Raw genomic sequence first — 15,512 nt, 5'->3', positions numbered from 1 at the left:
TTGAGGAGGACTCTAGCAACAACTTTCCCAGTGGTTGATAGCAGGGAGATTCCCCTGTAGTTGCCGCAGTCGGACTTGTCCCCTTTATTAAAGATGGTCACGATCACTGCATCTCTGAGATCTCCCGGCGTGCTCTCCTCCCTCCAGATGAGAGAGATGAGGTCGTGTATTCGCGCCAGCAGCGCCTCTCCGCCATACTTTAGCGCCCCAGCAGGGATTCCATCCGCACCCGTAGCCGTGTTGTTCTGAAGCTGTCAAGGCCACCTACGGGCCCAGGCACCCAAGACCCCACCCCGCTGCTGGCCAAGAATGGGCAAACACTCAAGGCCAACGAGGCTGGAAGGAGCACTTGGAAGATCTCCTCAATCGAGACCCTGCCTTTGATTCGAGTGTTCGCCACTCCATGCCACAGCATGCGAGCCGCCACCACCTCCGCAAGCGCAGTAACACGTGATCCAAATCATGGGCCTCGCCCCCTTTAGCCTGTCGCTGGTACACAGCACTGGAACACGTGGTACACACGTGTGGTACACATGGGCCTCGCCCCCTTTAGTGTGGTCGACGGTACGCAGCACTGGAACACACGTGTGGTACACATGGGACTCGCCCCCTTTAGCCTATCGACGGTACGCAGCACTGAAACACATGGTACACACGTGTGGTACACATGGGACTCGCCCCCTTTAGCCTGTCGACGGTACGAAGCACTGGAACACGTGGCACATACGTGTGGTACACATGGGCCTCGCCCCCTTTAGCGTGGTTGACGGTACGCAGCACTGGAACACACGTGTGGTACACATGGGCCTCGCCCCCTTTAGCGTGGTCGACGGTATGCAGCACTGGAACACATGGTACACACGTGTGGTACACCTGGGCCTCGCCCCCTTTAGCGTGGTCGACGGTACGCAGCACTGGAACACACACGTGTGGTACACATGGGCCTCGCCCCCTTTAGCTTGCCGACCGTAGCAGCACTGGAACACACACGTGTGGTACACATGGGCCTCGCCCCCTTTAGCTTGTCGACCGTACGCAGCACTGGAACACACACGTGTGGGACACATGGGCCTCGCCTCCTTTAGCTTGTCGACCGTACGCAGCACTGGAACACACACGTGTGGGACACATGGGCCTCGCCCCCTTTAGCGTGGTCGACGGTACGCAGCACTGGTACACACACGTGTGGTACACCTGGGCCTCGCCTCCTTTAGCTTGTCGACCGTACGCAGCACTGGTACACACACGTGTGGTACACCTGGGCCTCGCCTCCTTTAGCTTGTCGACCGTACGCAGCACTGGTACACACACGTGTGGTACACCTGGGCCTCGCCCCCTTTAGCGTGGTCGACGGTACGCAGCACTGGAACACACACGTGTGGGACACATGGGCCTCGCCCCCTTTAGCTTGTCGACCGTACGCAGCACTGGAACACATGGTACACACGTGTGGTACACCTGGGCCTCGCCCCCTTTAGCGTGGTCGACGGTACGCAGCACTGGTACACACACGTGTGGTACACCTGGGCCTCGCCCCCTTTAGCGTGGTCGACGGTACGCAGCACTGGTACACACACGTGTGGTACACCTGGGCCTCGCCTCCTTTAGCGTGGTCGACGGTACGCAGCACTGGTACACACACGTGTGGTACACCTGGGCCTCGCCCCCTTTAGCGTGGTCGACGGTACGCAGCACTGGTACACACACGTGTGGTACACCTGGGCCTCGCCCCCTTTAGCGTGGTCGACGGTACGCAGCACTGGTACACACACGTGTGGTACACCTGGGCCTCGCCTCCTTTAGCGTGGTCGACGGTACGCAGCACTGGTACACACACGTGTGGTACACCTGGGCCTCGCCCCCTTTAGCGTGGTCGACGGTACGCAGCACTGGAACACACACGTGTGGTACACCTGGGCCTCGCCCCCTTTAGCGTGGTCGACGGTACGCAGCACTGGAACACACGTGTGGTACACATGGGCCTCGCCCCCTTTAGCGCGGTCGACGGTACGCAGCACTGGAACACACGTGTGGTACACCTGGGCCTCGCCCCCTTTAGCGTGGTCGACGGTACGCAGCACTGGAACACACGTGTGGTACACATGGGCCTCGCCCCCTTTAGCGTGGTCGACGGTACGCAGCACTGGAACACACGTGTGGTACACCTGGGCCTCGCCCCCTTTAGCGTGGTCGACGGTACGCAGCACTGGAACACACGTGTGGTACACATGGGCCTCGCCCCCTTTAGCGTGGTCGACGGTACGCAGCACTGGTACACACACGTGTGGTACACCTGGGCCTCGCCTCCTTTAGCGTGGTCGACGGTACGCAGCACTGGTACACACACGTGTGGTACACCTGGGCCTCGCCCCCTTTAGCGTGGTCGACGGTACGCAGCACTGGAACACACACGTGTGGTACACCTGGGCCTCGCCCCCTTTAGCGTGGTCGACGGTACGCAGCACTGGAACACACGTGTGGTACACATGGGCCTCGCCCCCTTTAGCGCGGTCGACGGTACGCAGCACTGGAACACACGTGTGGTACACCTGGGCCTCGCCCCCTTTAGCGTGGTCGACGGTACGCAGCACTGGAACACACACGTGTGGTACACATGGGCCTCGCCCCCTTTAGCGTGGTCGACGGTACGCAGCACTGGAACACACACGTGTGGTACACATGGGCCTCGCCCCCTTTAGCGCGGTCGACGGTACGCAGCACTGGTACACACACGTGTGGTACACATGGGCCTCGCCCCCTTTAGCGCGGTCGACGGTACGCAGCACTGGTACACACACACACACACGTGTGGGCCCTTGCCTCCCATTCTTCCCGCCCTCAATTTCTGGCTTGCAAAGCACAGCTATCACGTGGCACCGATCACGTGTGGGCCCCGGCCCCTCCCCTCCCCTCCCTTTAGCCTTGAGCCCAGTCGGCGGTGGGGCTGCAGCGTAAACACGTGACCCAGCCTTGGTCGGAGGGGGGGGAGGCCCCGCCCCCCTCTCCCTCGAACTTGTGGCTGGCCAGCGGCAGAGTATCACGTGGGTGCAAACCCTGGGGCCCCGCCCCCTCCCCCTGTGACAGGCACCTCCGGTTCAGAGTTCACTCACACTCACACACACACACACCCTCCGATCGGCTGGAAGTCATTTTCCTTTTCTTTTTTTTTACACACACACTCACTCACTCACAAGAAGAATATTATAAAAGCCGGAGCAGGAGGAGAGGAGGAGGAGGGAGGGGGAAAGAAAAAGGAAAACAAAACAACCCTCCCTCCCTTCCCCGGCTCCCTTTCTGGCCTGCGGAGAGAGAAGAGGCGGCGGCGCTCGGCGCTCGGCGGGTCGGCGGGCCGGCCGCCCACACCCCTGCTCCCTCAGAGCCCGGCCCGGCCTGGCCTGGCCCGGCGGGCGGGCAGGGAATGGGGCGGCGGCGGCCGGGATGTGGCATGAGGTAATAACTCGGGGAGCGGGGGGACCGGGGGGACCGGGGGGTGAAGTTTGTCTCTCGCGGGCTGCCCGCAATCTTTCTTCTCCTTCTCCTTCCCCTTCTCCTTCTCCTTCCCCTTCTCCTTCCCCTTCCCCTTCCCCTTCCCCTTCTCCTCCTTCTCTTTCTCTTTCTCTTTCTCTTTCTCCTTCTCCTTCTCTCGGAAACAAGCTTCCACAGCGTTCCACAATGTTCTCGACACTTCCACAATGTTGGGGTTCCAGAATGTTCTAGCAGCTTCCCGGATGTTGAGGTTCCAGAATGTTCTAGCAGCTTCCCGCATGTTGGGGTTCCAGAATGTTCTAGCAGCTTCCCGGATGTTGAGGTTCCAGAATGTTCTAGCAGCTTCCCGCATGTTGGGGTTCCAGAATGTTCTAGCAGCTTCCTGGATGTTGAGGTTCCAGAATGTTCTAGCAGCTTCCTGGATGTTGGGGTTCCAGAATGTTCTAGCAGCTTCCTGGATGTTGGGGTTCCAGAATGTTCTAGCAGCTTCCTGGATGTTGGGGTTCCAGAATGTTCTAGCAGCTTCCCGGATGTTGGGGTTCCAGAATGTTCTAGCAGCTTCCCGGATGTTGGGGTTCCAGAATGTTCTAGCAGCTTCCTGGATGTTGGGGTTCCAGAATGTTCTAGCAGCTTCCTGGATGTTGGGGTTCCAGAATGTTCTAGCAGCTTCCTGGATGTTGGGGTTCCAGAATGTTCTAGCAGCTTCCCGGATGTTGGGGTTCCAGAATGTTCTAGCAGCTTCCTGGATGTTGGGGTTCCAGAATGTTCTAGCAGCTTCCTGGATGTTGAGGTTCCAGAATGTTCTAGCAGCTTCCTGGATGTTGGGGTTCCAGAATGTTCTAGCAGCTTCCTGGATGTTGGGGTTCCAGAATGTTCTAGCAGCTTCCTGGATGTTGGGGTTCCAGAATGTTCTAGCAGCTTCCTGGATGTTGAGGTTCCAGAATGTTCTAGCAGCTTCCTGGATGTTGGGGTTCCAGAATGTTCTAGCAGCTTCCTGGATGTTGGGGTTCCAGAATGTTCTAGCAGCTTCCCGCATGTTGGGGTTCCAGAATGTTCTAGCAGCTTCCTGGATGTTGGGGTTCCAGAATGTTCTAGCAGCTTCCCGCATGTTGGGGTTCCAGAATGTTCTAGCAGCTTCCCGCATGTTGGGGTTCCAGAATGTTCTAGCAGCTTCCCGCATGTTGGGGTTCCAGAATGTTCTAGCAGCTTCCCGCATGTTGGGGTTCCAGAATGTTCTAGCAGCTTCCCGCATGTTGGGGTTCCAGAATGTTCTAGCAGCTTCCCGCATGTTGGGGTTCCAGATTGTTCTAGCAGCTTCCTGGATGTTCAGGTTCCAGAATGTTTTAGCAGCTTCCCGCATGTTGTTCCAGAATGTTCTAGCAGCTTCCCGCATGTTGGGGTTCCAGAATGTTCTAGCAGCTTCCCGCATGTTGCCGTTCCAGAATGTTCTAGCAGCTTCCCGCATGTTGGGGTTCCAGAATGTTCTAGCAGCTTCCCGCATGTTGGGGTTCCAGAATGTTCTAGCAGCTTCCCGCATGTTGGGGTTCCAGAATGTTCTAGCAGCTTCCCGCATGTTGGGGTTCCAGAATGTTCTAGCAGCTTCCCGCATGTTGGGGTTCCAGATTGTTCTAGCAGCTTCCTGGATGTTCAGGTTCCAGAATGTTTTAGCAGCTTCCCGCATGTTGGGGTTCCAGAATGTTCTAGCAGCTTCCCGCATGTTGGGGTTCCAGAATGTTCTAGCAGCTTCCCGCATGTTGGGGTTCCAGAATGTTCTAGCAGCTTCCCGCATGTTGGGGTTCCAGAATGTTCTAGCAGCTTCCCGCATGTTGGGGTTCCAGAATGTTTTAGCAGCTTCCTGAATGTTCAGGGTCAGCAATGTTGAGGTTCCAGAATGTTCTAGCATCTTCCTGAATGTTGGGGTTCCAGAATGTTCTAGCATCTCCCCAAATGTTGAGGTTCCAGAATGTTCTAGCATCTCCCCAAATGTTGAGGTTCCAGAATGTTCTAGCATCTCCCCAAATGTTGAGGTTCCAGAATGTTCTAGCATCTTCCTGAATGTTGAGGTTCCAGAATGTTCTAGCATCTTCCTGAATGTTGAGGTTCCAGAATGTTCTAGCATCTTCCCAAATGTTGAGGTTCCAGAATGTTCTAGCATCTCCCCAAATGTTGAGGTTCCAGAATGTTCTAGCATCTTCCTGAATGTTGAGGTTCCAGAATGTTCTAGCATCTCCCCAAATGTTGAGGTTCCAGAATGTTCTAGCATCTTCCCGGATGTTGAGGTTCCAGAATGTTTCTTAATCTTCCAGAATATTTGAGCATCTTCCCGAATGTTGAGGTTCCAGAATGTTCTAGCATCTTCCTGAATGTTGACGTTCCAGAATGTTTCTGAATCTTCCAGAATGTTCTAGCAGCTTCCCCGAATGTTGAGGTTCCAGAATGCCCCCTCCCCCTCTAGAAAGTTCCAGCGGCTTCCAGAATCGTCCAAAATGTTGAGCTGCCAGGATGTTTCCAGGATGTTGAAGTTCGAGCAGTTTCCCGGATGTTGATGTTCCAGAATCGCCCCCCTCAGGGAGGTTCCAGGCGCCTGTCAGTAGATCGGCAGGTTTTATTCTGGGGTTGGTGGAGCTGCTGATAAAAGGAGGGTCGAGGGTCTCTCACCAGCTCCCCCTCCCTCCCACCGATACTGCCACTACCCTAGGGAGGTGAGGGGTGTTTTTGGGGACTGGGGCAGTGGGGTAATAACCCCCTCCATCCCCCTGTACCCAAGCCCACTGAGTTCGTGTCCGCCCTCACTCCACCGCATGGCTCAAACCCTGGGCTCGGTCATTCTCCAAATTCACTGTGGTTTCTGTCACTCTACATCCATCTCGTCACTATTGTGTTTATTGTCCCGGTCCCCCTCTGTCCACCCAGCCACTCTTGTATTTATTGTCATGGGTTATTTATTTGTCATTCCACCTGCTTAAATGGTTTTTTAAAAATTAATCTGTGGCGCTCCCTCAGTACTGCCCCTGCGACAGTGCGGTGCTCCCTCAGTACTGCCCCTGTGACAGTACGGCACTCCCTCAGTACTGCCCCTCCGACAGTGCGGTGCTCCCTCAATACTGCCCCTCCGACAGTGCGGGGCTCCCTCAGTACTGCCCCTCCGACAGTGCGGCGCTCCCTCAGTACTGCCCCTCCGACAGTGCGGTGCTCCCTCAGTACTGCCCCTGTGACAGTACGGAACTCCCTCAGTACTGCCCCTCCGACAGTGCGGCGCTCCCTCAGTACTGCCCCTCCGACAGTGTGGTGCTCCCTCAGTACTGCCCCTGCGACAGTGCGGGGCTCCCTCAGTACTGCCCCTGTGACAGTGCGGTGCTCCCTCAGTACTGCCCCTCCGACAGTGCGGTGCTCCCTCAGTACTGCCCCTCCGACAGTGCGGTGCTCCCTCAGTACTGCCCCTCCGACAGTGCGGTGCTCCCTCAGTACTGCCCCTCCGACAGTGCGGTGCTCCCTCAGTACTGCCCCTCCGACAGTGCGGTGCTCCCTCAGTACTGCCCCTCCGACAGTGCGGTGCTCCCTCAGTACTGCCCCTCCGACAGTGCGGTGCTCCCTCAGTACTGCCTCTCCGACAGTGCGGGGCTCCCTCAGTACTGCCCCTCCGACAGTGCGGTGCTCCCTCAGTACTGCCCCTCCGACAGTGCGGCGCTCCCTCAGTACTGCCCCTCCGACAGTGCGGCACTCCCTCAGTACTGCCCCTCCGACAGTGCGGCACTCCCTCAGTACTGCCCCTCCGACAGTGCGACGCTGGAGTGTCAGCCTCGATTTTTGTGCTCAAGTCTCTAGACTGGGACTTGTATCCACAAGCTTGTGACTCAGTGAGAGAGAGTGTGCTACCCACTGAGTCACTGGCTGACTCTCATTTATAATGTGTACTTTCTGCTGATGAACTGTCGATTAACGTCCGATAGTGTGGATGCAATCTCTGAGAGGGGAGGGAAGCTGGCAGGGACCTGCCGTTGAATAGGTGCTAATCTAACCCTGTCTGGTTTGTGCTGAGTCAGTCCAGCGTAGGGACAGAAGAAGGCCCTTGAGCCTGTTCTGCCATTCAGTGAGATCATGGCTGTTCTGCGATCTAGCTCCATCTACCCTCCCTTACCCCGTATACCTTAATACCTTCGGTTAACAGAAATCTCTAAACCTAAGTAGAACTTAGGGACAGGTGACCCAAAGCTTGGTCAAAGAAGTAGGTTTTAAGGAGCATCTTGAAGGAGGAGAGAGAGAGGCGGAGAGGTTCATGGAGGGTGTTCCAGAGCTTGGGGCCCAGGCAACAGAAGGCACGGCCACCGATGGTGGAGCGATTATAATCAGGGATGTTCAGGAGGGCAGAATTAGAGGCAGCAGGGTTTTGAATCCCCTCCAGCACTCTCTGTGAATATTTGCTTGTGGTATAGGGATGTTTGAACTTGAGTGCCATCATTATTCTTGCGCTCTCTTTCTTTTTCAGCCCCCAGCTGTAGCCGCTCTCCACGGGACCGACTGGCCCAGTGACTGTGCCCCGCAGTGGGAAACCGGCCGGAATGGATCCACAGTGGCTGGTCTGCCTCCCCCGCGGTGCACGGGACGTGCCGGCAGATCTCGGAGGCAAGACGCTGAGCTGGATGGGCGCTCTCCCCCGGGGTCAATAGCAACATGACGCCCAGGTGCCGCTGACCTTCTTGCTTGGGTCTCCGAACGAAGAAATTGCAAAATGAATGGCGGGAAGGAATGCAGCAGAGACAGAGGAGGAGGGCCGGCGGCCATGCAGATTCCCGTTGGCTGGGATCGAAGACTCGAAGAGCAGAGGGTGGCTTATATCAGGTTCGTCGAGACTTGGTCGTTAACAATGCTGATCGTACAAAAAGCGGAGTCCCATGATCATGGAATTATACAACAACAACAACTTGTGCCTTTAACGTAGTGAAGCGTCCCAGGGCGCTCCACAGGAGTATTATGAGATTGACACCGAGCCGCGCAGGTGACCAAAAGCTTGGTCAAAGAGGTAGATTTTAAGGAGGAAAGAGAGGTGGAGAGATTTAGGGAGGGAGTTCCAGAGCTTGGGGCCCAGGCAACAGAAGGCACGGCCACCGATGGTGGAGCGATTATAATCAGGGATGCTCAAGAGGGCAGAATTAGAGGAGTGCAGACATCGTTTGGGGGGGGGGGGTTGTGGGGGCTGGAGGTGGTTACAGAGATAGGGAGGGGTGTAGAGGCTGGAGGAGGTTACAGAGATAGGGAGGGGTGTAGGGGGCTGGAGGAGATTAGAGATAGGGAGGAGTGTAGGGGCTGGAGGAGATTAGAGATAGGGAGGAGTGTAGGGGCTGGAGGAGGTTACAGAGATAGTGAGGGGTGTAGGGGCTGGAAGGGGTTACAGAGATAGGGAGGGGTGTAGGGGCTGGAGGTGGTTACAGAGATAGGGAGGGGTGTAGGGGCTGGAGGAGATTAGAGATAGGGAGGGGTGTCGGGGCTGGAGGAGGTTACAGAGATAGGGAGGGGTACAGAGGCTGGAGGAGGTTAGAGATAGGGAGGGGTGTAGGGGGCTGGAGGAGGTTACAGAGATAGGGAGGGGTGTAGGGGCTGGAGGAGGTTACAGGGATAGGGAGGGGTGAGGAGGCCATGGAGGGATTTGAAAACAAGGAATTGAATTTTGAAATCAAGGCATTGCTTAACCGGGAGCCAATGTAGGTCAGCGAGCACAGGGGGTGATGGGTGAGCGGGACTCGGTGTGAGTTAGGACACGGGTCAGTGAGCACAGGGGGTGATGGGTGAGTGGGACTGGGTGCGAGTTAGGACAGGGGGTGATGTGTGAGTGGGACTCAGTGCGAGTTAGGACACGGGGCAGTGAGCACAGAGGGTGATGGGTGAGTGGGACTCGGTGCAAGTTAGGACACGGGGCAGCGAGCACAGGGGGTGATGGGTGAGCGGGACTCGGTGCGAGTTAGGACACAGGGCAGTGAGCACAGGGGGTGATGGGTGAGTGGGACTCGGTGCGAGTTAGGACACGGGGGCAGTGAGCACGGGGTGATGGGTGAGTGGGACTCGGTGCGAGTTAGGACACGGGGACAGCGAGCACAGGGGGTAATGAGTGAGCGGGACTCTGCGAGTTAGGACACGGGGTCAGTGAGCACAGGGGGTGATGGGTGAGTGGGACTCGGTGCGAGTTAGGACACAGGGCAGTGAGCACAGGGGGTGATGGGTGAGTGGGACTCGGTGCGAGTTAGGACACGGGGGCAGTGAGCACGGGGTGATGGGTGAGCGGGACTGGGTGTGAGTTAGGACACGGGGTCAGTGAGAACAGGGGGTGATGGGTGAGCGGGACTCGGTGCGAGTTAGGACACGGGGTCAGTGAGAACAGGGGGTGATGGGTGAGCGGGACTCGGTGCGAGTTAGGACACGGGGTCAGTGAGAACAGGGGGTGATGGGTGAGCGGGACTGGGTGTGAGTTAGGACACGGGGCAGTGAGCACAGGGGGTGATGGGTGAGTGGGACTGGGTGCGAGTTAGGACACGGGGTCAGTGAGCACAGGGGGTGATGGGTGAATGGGACTCGGTGCGAGTTAGGACACGGTGGTGGGGGGGGGGGGGTGGCAGCCGAGTTTTGGATCACCTCTAGTTTCATCATCTCTCGTAGTCCCTCGGAGCCGAGGAAGACTTGCTTCCACTCCTAAAGTGAGTTTTTTGGTGGCTGAACAGTCCAATACGAGAGCCGCAGACCCTGTCACAGGTGGGACAGACATTCGTCGGATGAAGTGGTGGGGGGGACTGATTTACCACACACTCCTTCCGCTGGCTGCGCCTGACCTATTCACGCTCACAGCGTTGAGATTTGAAGAGCTCAGCGCCCTCCCGGATGCACTTCCTCCACCTAGGGCTGTCTTTGGCCCAGGGACTCCCAGGTGTCAGTGGGGATGCCGCACTTTATCAGGGAGGCTTTGAGGGTGTCCTTATAATGTTTCCGCTGCGCACCTTTGGCTCATTTGCCATGAAGGAGCACCGCGTAGTGCAATTGCTTGGGGAATCTCGTGTCTGGCATGCGAACTATGCGGCCTGCCCAGCGGAGCTGATCGAGTGTGGTCAGTGCTTCAATGCTGGGGATGTTGGTCTGGTCGAGGACACTGATGTTGGTACGTCTGTCCTCCCAGAGGATTTGCGGGATCTTGCGGAGACATTGTTGGTGCTGTAACTCCAGTGACCTCTAGTTTATGTCGGGTAGAATGTGGGAGGCCAGTGGAGTGCGTTGAAATGGTCAAGTCTGGAGGTAACAAAGGCACGGATGAGGGCTTCAGCAGCAGATGAGCTGAGGCAGGTGGGGCGGAGACGGGCGAAGACAGAACAGAACAGTACAGCACAGAAGGAGGCCAGTCAGCCCATCGAGTCTGCGCCGGTTCTTTCAAAGAGCAGTTAGTCCCATTCCCCACCCCTCCGCTTTCTCCATATCGCCGCAGTTGTTTTCTCGCCCAGTCCCTTTTGAAGGCTACTATTGAATCTGTTTGCGCCACCCTATCAGGCAGCGCATTCCAGATCCTGACCACTTGTTGTGAGAGAGAGATTTTATTCTTGTTGCCTCTGGTTCTTTTGCGAAGCTGTGCCCTTTGGTTACCGACCTATCCGCCATTGGAAACATTTACTCTTTATTTACCTTTGTGATTTTGAACACCTTGATCAAATCTCCTCTTGGCCTTCTCTGCTCCAGGGAGAGCAACCCCAGCTTCTCCAGTCCCCCACGTACCTGAAGTCCCTCATCCCCTGGAACCATTCTGGTACATCTGTGTTTTAGTTTTGCATGAAAGAAAGATAGATTTGCATTTCACGTCTATCGGACATCCAAAGCACTTTCCAGCCAACAAAGTACTTTATGAAGTGTAGTCACTGTTGTAATGTAGGATAATTGGACAAATATCGTTCTGGGAATCTATCTGGGATATAAACAAAGAGAAATCAATTTCACTACAGATAGGTGTGAGGTGGGGCATTTTAGTAGTTTAGAATAAGGAGGCCACATACTTCTGGGAAAATAAGTGTCTAAATGGGGTAGCGGGACAGAGGGACTTGTGGGTAAAGATTCACAAATCATTAAATGTAGCGATGCAGGTTAATAAAGCCATTAAATAAAAGCAAACAAAAGCACTGTGGTTCATTTCTGGACAAATTGAAAAGCAGAGCAATTATGTTAAACTTGTATCGAACCTTGGTTAGACCACACTTGGAGCACCGTGCACAGTTCTGGTCTCCATATACCTGGGTTAGACCACACTTGGAGCACCGTGCACAGTTCTGGTCTCCATAATACCTGGGTTAGACCACACTTGGAGCACTGTGCACAGTTCTGGTCTCCATATACCTGGGTTAGACCACACTGGGAGCACTGTGCACAGTTCTGGTCTCCATATACCTGGGTTAGACCACACTTGGAGCACCGTGCACAGTTCTGGTCTCCATATACCTGGGTTAGACCACACTGGAAGCACCGTGCACAGTTCTGGTCTCCATATACCTGGGTTAGACCACACTTGGAGCACCGTGCACAGTTCTGGTCTCCATATACCTGGGTTAGACCACACTGGGAGCACCGTGCACAGTTCTGGTCTCCATATACCTGGGTTAGACCACACTGGGAGCACCGTGCACAGTTCTGGTCTCCATATACCTGGGTTAGACCACACTGGGAGCACTGTGCACAGTTCTTGTCTCCATATATCTGGGTTAGACCACACTTGGAGCACCGTGCACAGTTCTGGTCTCCATATACTTGGGTTAGACCACACTTGGAGCACCGTGCACAGTTCTGGTCTCCATATACCTGGGTTAGACCACACTGGGAGCACCGTGCACAGTTCTGGTCTCCATATACCTGGGTTAGACCACACTTGGAGCACCGTGCACAGTTCTGGTCTCCATATACCTGGGTTAGACCACACTGGGAGCACCGTGCACAGTTCTGGTCTCCATATACCTGGGTTAGACTACACTTGGAGCACCGTGCACAGTTCTGGTCTCCATATTATTAAAAGAATATATAGGTACTGGAGGAGGTGCAAATAGAGATTTACAAGAATGATACGAAAACTGAGAGGTTATAACTATCAGTAAATATGGAATGTGCTGAAGCTATGGAAAAGAGAAGATTCAGGGGTCACCTGATAGAATAAAATTATAAAAGGTTTGATAAGGTAGATGCAGAGAAGATGTTTTCACTTGTGGGTCTAGTCCGAAACTAGTGGGCCATAAATATAAGATAGTCACTAATACAACAGGGATATTAGGAGAAACTTCTTTACCCAGAGCGGGGTGAGAATGTGGAACTCGCTGCCACAGGGAGGGGTTGAGACGAATAGTATCGATGGATTTAAGGGGAAGCTGGATAAACCCATGAGGGAGCAAGGAATAGAAGGATATGGTGATGGGGGTGGGATGGAGGAGGGGTGGGAGGGGGCTGGTGTGGAGTTTAACCCCGGCACGGAGCGGTGGGGCCTTATGGCCATTTACTGTGGTGTAAATTCAATGTAATGCTATAGTTAAAAATAGCATGTGTGTACAAAGGTTAACAGCCTCCTTCGAGGACAGCTTGCACATCCTTACATTTAGATTCTAAACTACAAGCATTTTGGTTGGGTTTTATGTCTTCGTCTTGAACACCAATGCCTTTCTGTACAACTCGAAACCATAAGAGGTCAGAAGAGTGAGAAGTATTTGTGCAGGAGCTCTTTGATGAAGACTTCTGGCAATTGGTGCATCCACAGATCATGTGAAGTCATGAGGTTAGATATAAAAATGGAGGTATTGCAACGTGAGGTTAGGAGGAGGCTAAACAGGAAGGGAGAGAGGAGAGACAGCTGAATGGGACCGGCCGTGACGTGCTGAGTCACAAGGTTGTTGGGCTAGGCTGACACTCCAGTGCAGTGCTGAGGGCGCGCTTACTGTTCCGCCCAATCGTGTGCGGCCGGTTAGGGGTGGCGCTGAGGAAGCCCCGCGCTGTCGGAGGGGCGGTACTGAGGGAGCCCCGCACTGTCGGAGGGGCAGCGCTGAGGGAGCCCCGCACTATCGGAGGGGTGGCGCTGAGGAAGCCCCGCGCTGTCGGAGGGGTGGCTCTGAGGGAGCCCCGCACTGTCGGAGGGGCAGTACTGAGGGAGCCCCGCGCTGTCGGAGGGGTGGCACTGAGGGAGCCCCGCGCTGTCGGAGGGGCAGCGCTGAGGGAGCCCCGCACTGTCGGAGGGGCAGTACTGAGGGAGCCCCGCGCTGTCGGAGGGGCAGCGCTGAGGGAGCCCCGCACTGTCGGAGGGGCAGTACTGAGGGAGCCCCGCGCTGTCGGAGGGGTGGCACTGAGGGAGCCCCGCGCTGTCGGAGGGGCAGCGCTGAGGGAGCCCCGCACTGTCGGAGGGGTGGCACTGAGGGAGCCCCGCGCTGTCGGAGGGGTGGCGCTGAGGAAGCCCCGCGCTGTCGGAGGGGTGGCTCTGAGGGAGCCCCGCACTGTCGGAGGGGCAGCGCTGAGGAAGCCCCGCGCTGTCGGAGGGGTGGCGCTGAGGGAGCCCCGCACTGTCGGAGGGGTGGCGCTGAGGGAGCCCCGCACTGTCGGAGGGGCGGCACTGAGGGAGCCCCGCACTGTCGAAGGGGCAGTACTGAGGGAGCGCCGCACTGTCGGAGGGGCAGTACTGAGGGAGCCCCACACTGTCGGAGCGGCGGCGCTGAGGGAGCCCCGCACTGTCGGAGGGGCAGTACTGAGGGAGCGCCGCACTGTCGGAGGGGCAGTACTGAGGGAGTGCCGCACTGTCGGAGGGGCAGTACTGAGGGAGCGCCGCACTGTCGGAGGGGTGGCGCTGAGGGAGCCCCGCACTGTCGGAGCGGCGGCGCTGAGGGAGCCCCGCACTGTCGGAGGGGCAGTACTGAGGGAGCTCCGCACTGTCGGAGGGGCAGTACTGAGGGAGCCCCGCACTGTCGGAGGGGCAGTACTGAGGGAGTGCAGTACTGAGGGAGCCCCGCACTGTCGGAGGGGCAGTACTGAGGGAGCCCCGCACTGTCGGAGGGGCGGCGCTGAGGGAGCCCCGCACTGTCGGAGGGGCAGTACTGAGGGAGCGCCGCACTGTCGGAGGGGCAGTACTGAGGGAGTGCCGCACTGTCGGAGGGGTGGCACTGAGGGAGCCCCGCACTGTCGGAGGGGTGGCACTGAGGGAGCCCCGCGCTGTCGGAGGGGTAGTACTGAGGGAGCCCCGCGCTGTCGGAGGGGCGGCGCTGAGGGAGCCCCGCGCTGTCGGAGGGGCGGCGCTGAGGGAGCCCCGCGCTGTCGGAGGGGCAGTACTGAGGGAGCCCCGCACTGTCGGAGGGGCGGTGCTGAGGGAGCCCCGCGCTGTCGGAGGGGTGGCACTGAGGGAGCCCCGCACTGATCTATTTTTAAAAAAATTGTGTGAATACATATGTTTTTAGAACTCCGATATTTAAATAAGACTGTTTTCCTTAATTCCTTTCTCTGGAAAAATGGTAAAAAATCAATGTGACGGAGATTCTGCAACCCGTCAAACTAATTTCTCCTCTTCTCCTTTTCTCTGCAGTCCAAGTGGTACAGTCCTCTCCTCTGTCGAGCAGGTGAGGATGTACCTCTTGACAGAGGGAGCCTGCAAGTGTGGCCTGGAGTGTCCTCTTATCGTGCACAAGGTAGGTTGGCATAAGGGTCTGGCCCAGGTAATCAGAATGTATCATATTCCATAGAAATCGCCCTTTTGGGGTACGGTAGCATAGTGGTTATGTTCCTGGACTGGTCTCATGGTCTTGAGACGTCTTCAAATCCTACCGCAGCAACTGGGCAATTTAAATACAGTTAATTAATTAAATCTGGAATAAAAAGCTAGTATCTACTGAATTGTCGTTTAAAAACCCATCTGGTTCATTGAAGACCAACGTAGGTCCTTTGCAGTCAGAATCAGGTGACTTTATAATGGGGAACAAAGAAATGGCAAACCAATTGAACAAATACTTTGGTTCTGTCTTCACGAAAGAAGACACAAATAACCTTCTGGA

General features: G+C 56.2%; 1 protein-coding gene across 1 annotated transcript in view; it reads left to right on the top strand.

The window, feature by feature from the left end:
• Positions 1 to 3,106: 3,106 nt before the first annotated feature.
• The window catches only part of LOC139241124 (methyl-CpG-binding domain protein 5-like), a 35,248-nt gene continuing 22,842 nt past the window's right edge, over positions 3,107 to 15,512 (top strand). The window contains exons 1-3 of the mRNA XM_070869819.1: positions 3,107 to 3,450; positions 7,973 to 8,325; positions 15,047 to 15,149. Of these exons, the coding sequence (XP_070725920.1) occupies positions 8,216 to 8,325; positions 15,047 to 15,149 (213 nt within the window). The 5' untranslated portion in view covers positions 3,107 to 3,450; positions 7,973 to 8,215. The remainder of the gene's footprint in view (positions 3,451 to 7,972; positions 8,326 to 15,046; positions 15,150 to 15,512) is intronic.

This window comes from Pristiophorus japonicus, chromosome Y (assembly GCF_044704955.1).
Source record: "Pristiophorus japonicus isolate sPriJap1 chromosome Y, sPriJap1.hap1, whole genome shotgun sequence".
Taxonomy (NCBI): Eukaryota; Metazoa; Chordata; class Chondrichthyes; family Pristiophoridae; genus Pristiophorus; species Pristiophorus japonicus.
Note: the sequence above shows the minus strand (reverse complement) of the source record. Positions and strands in the feature narration are given on the sequence as shown.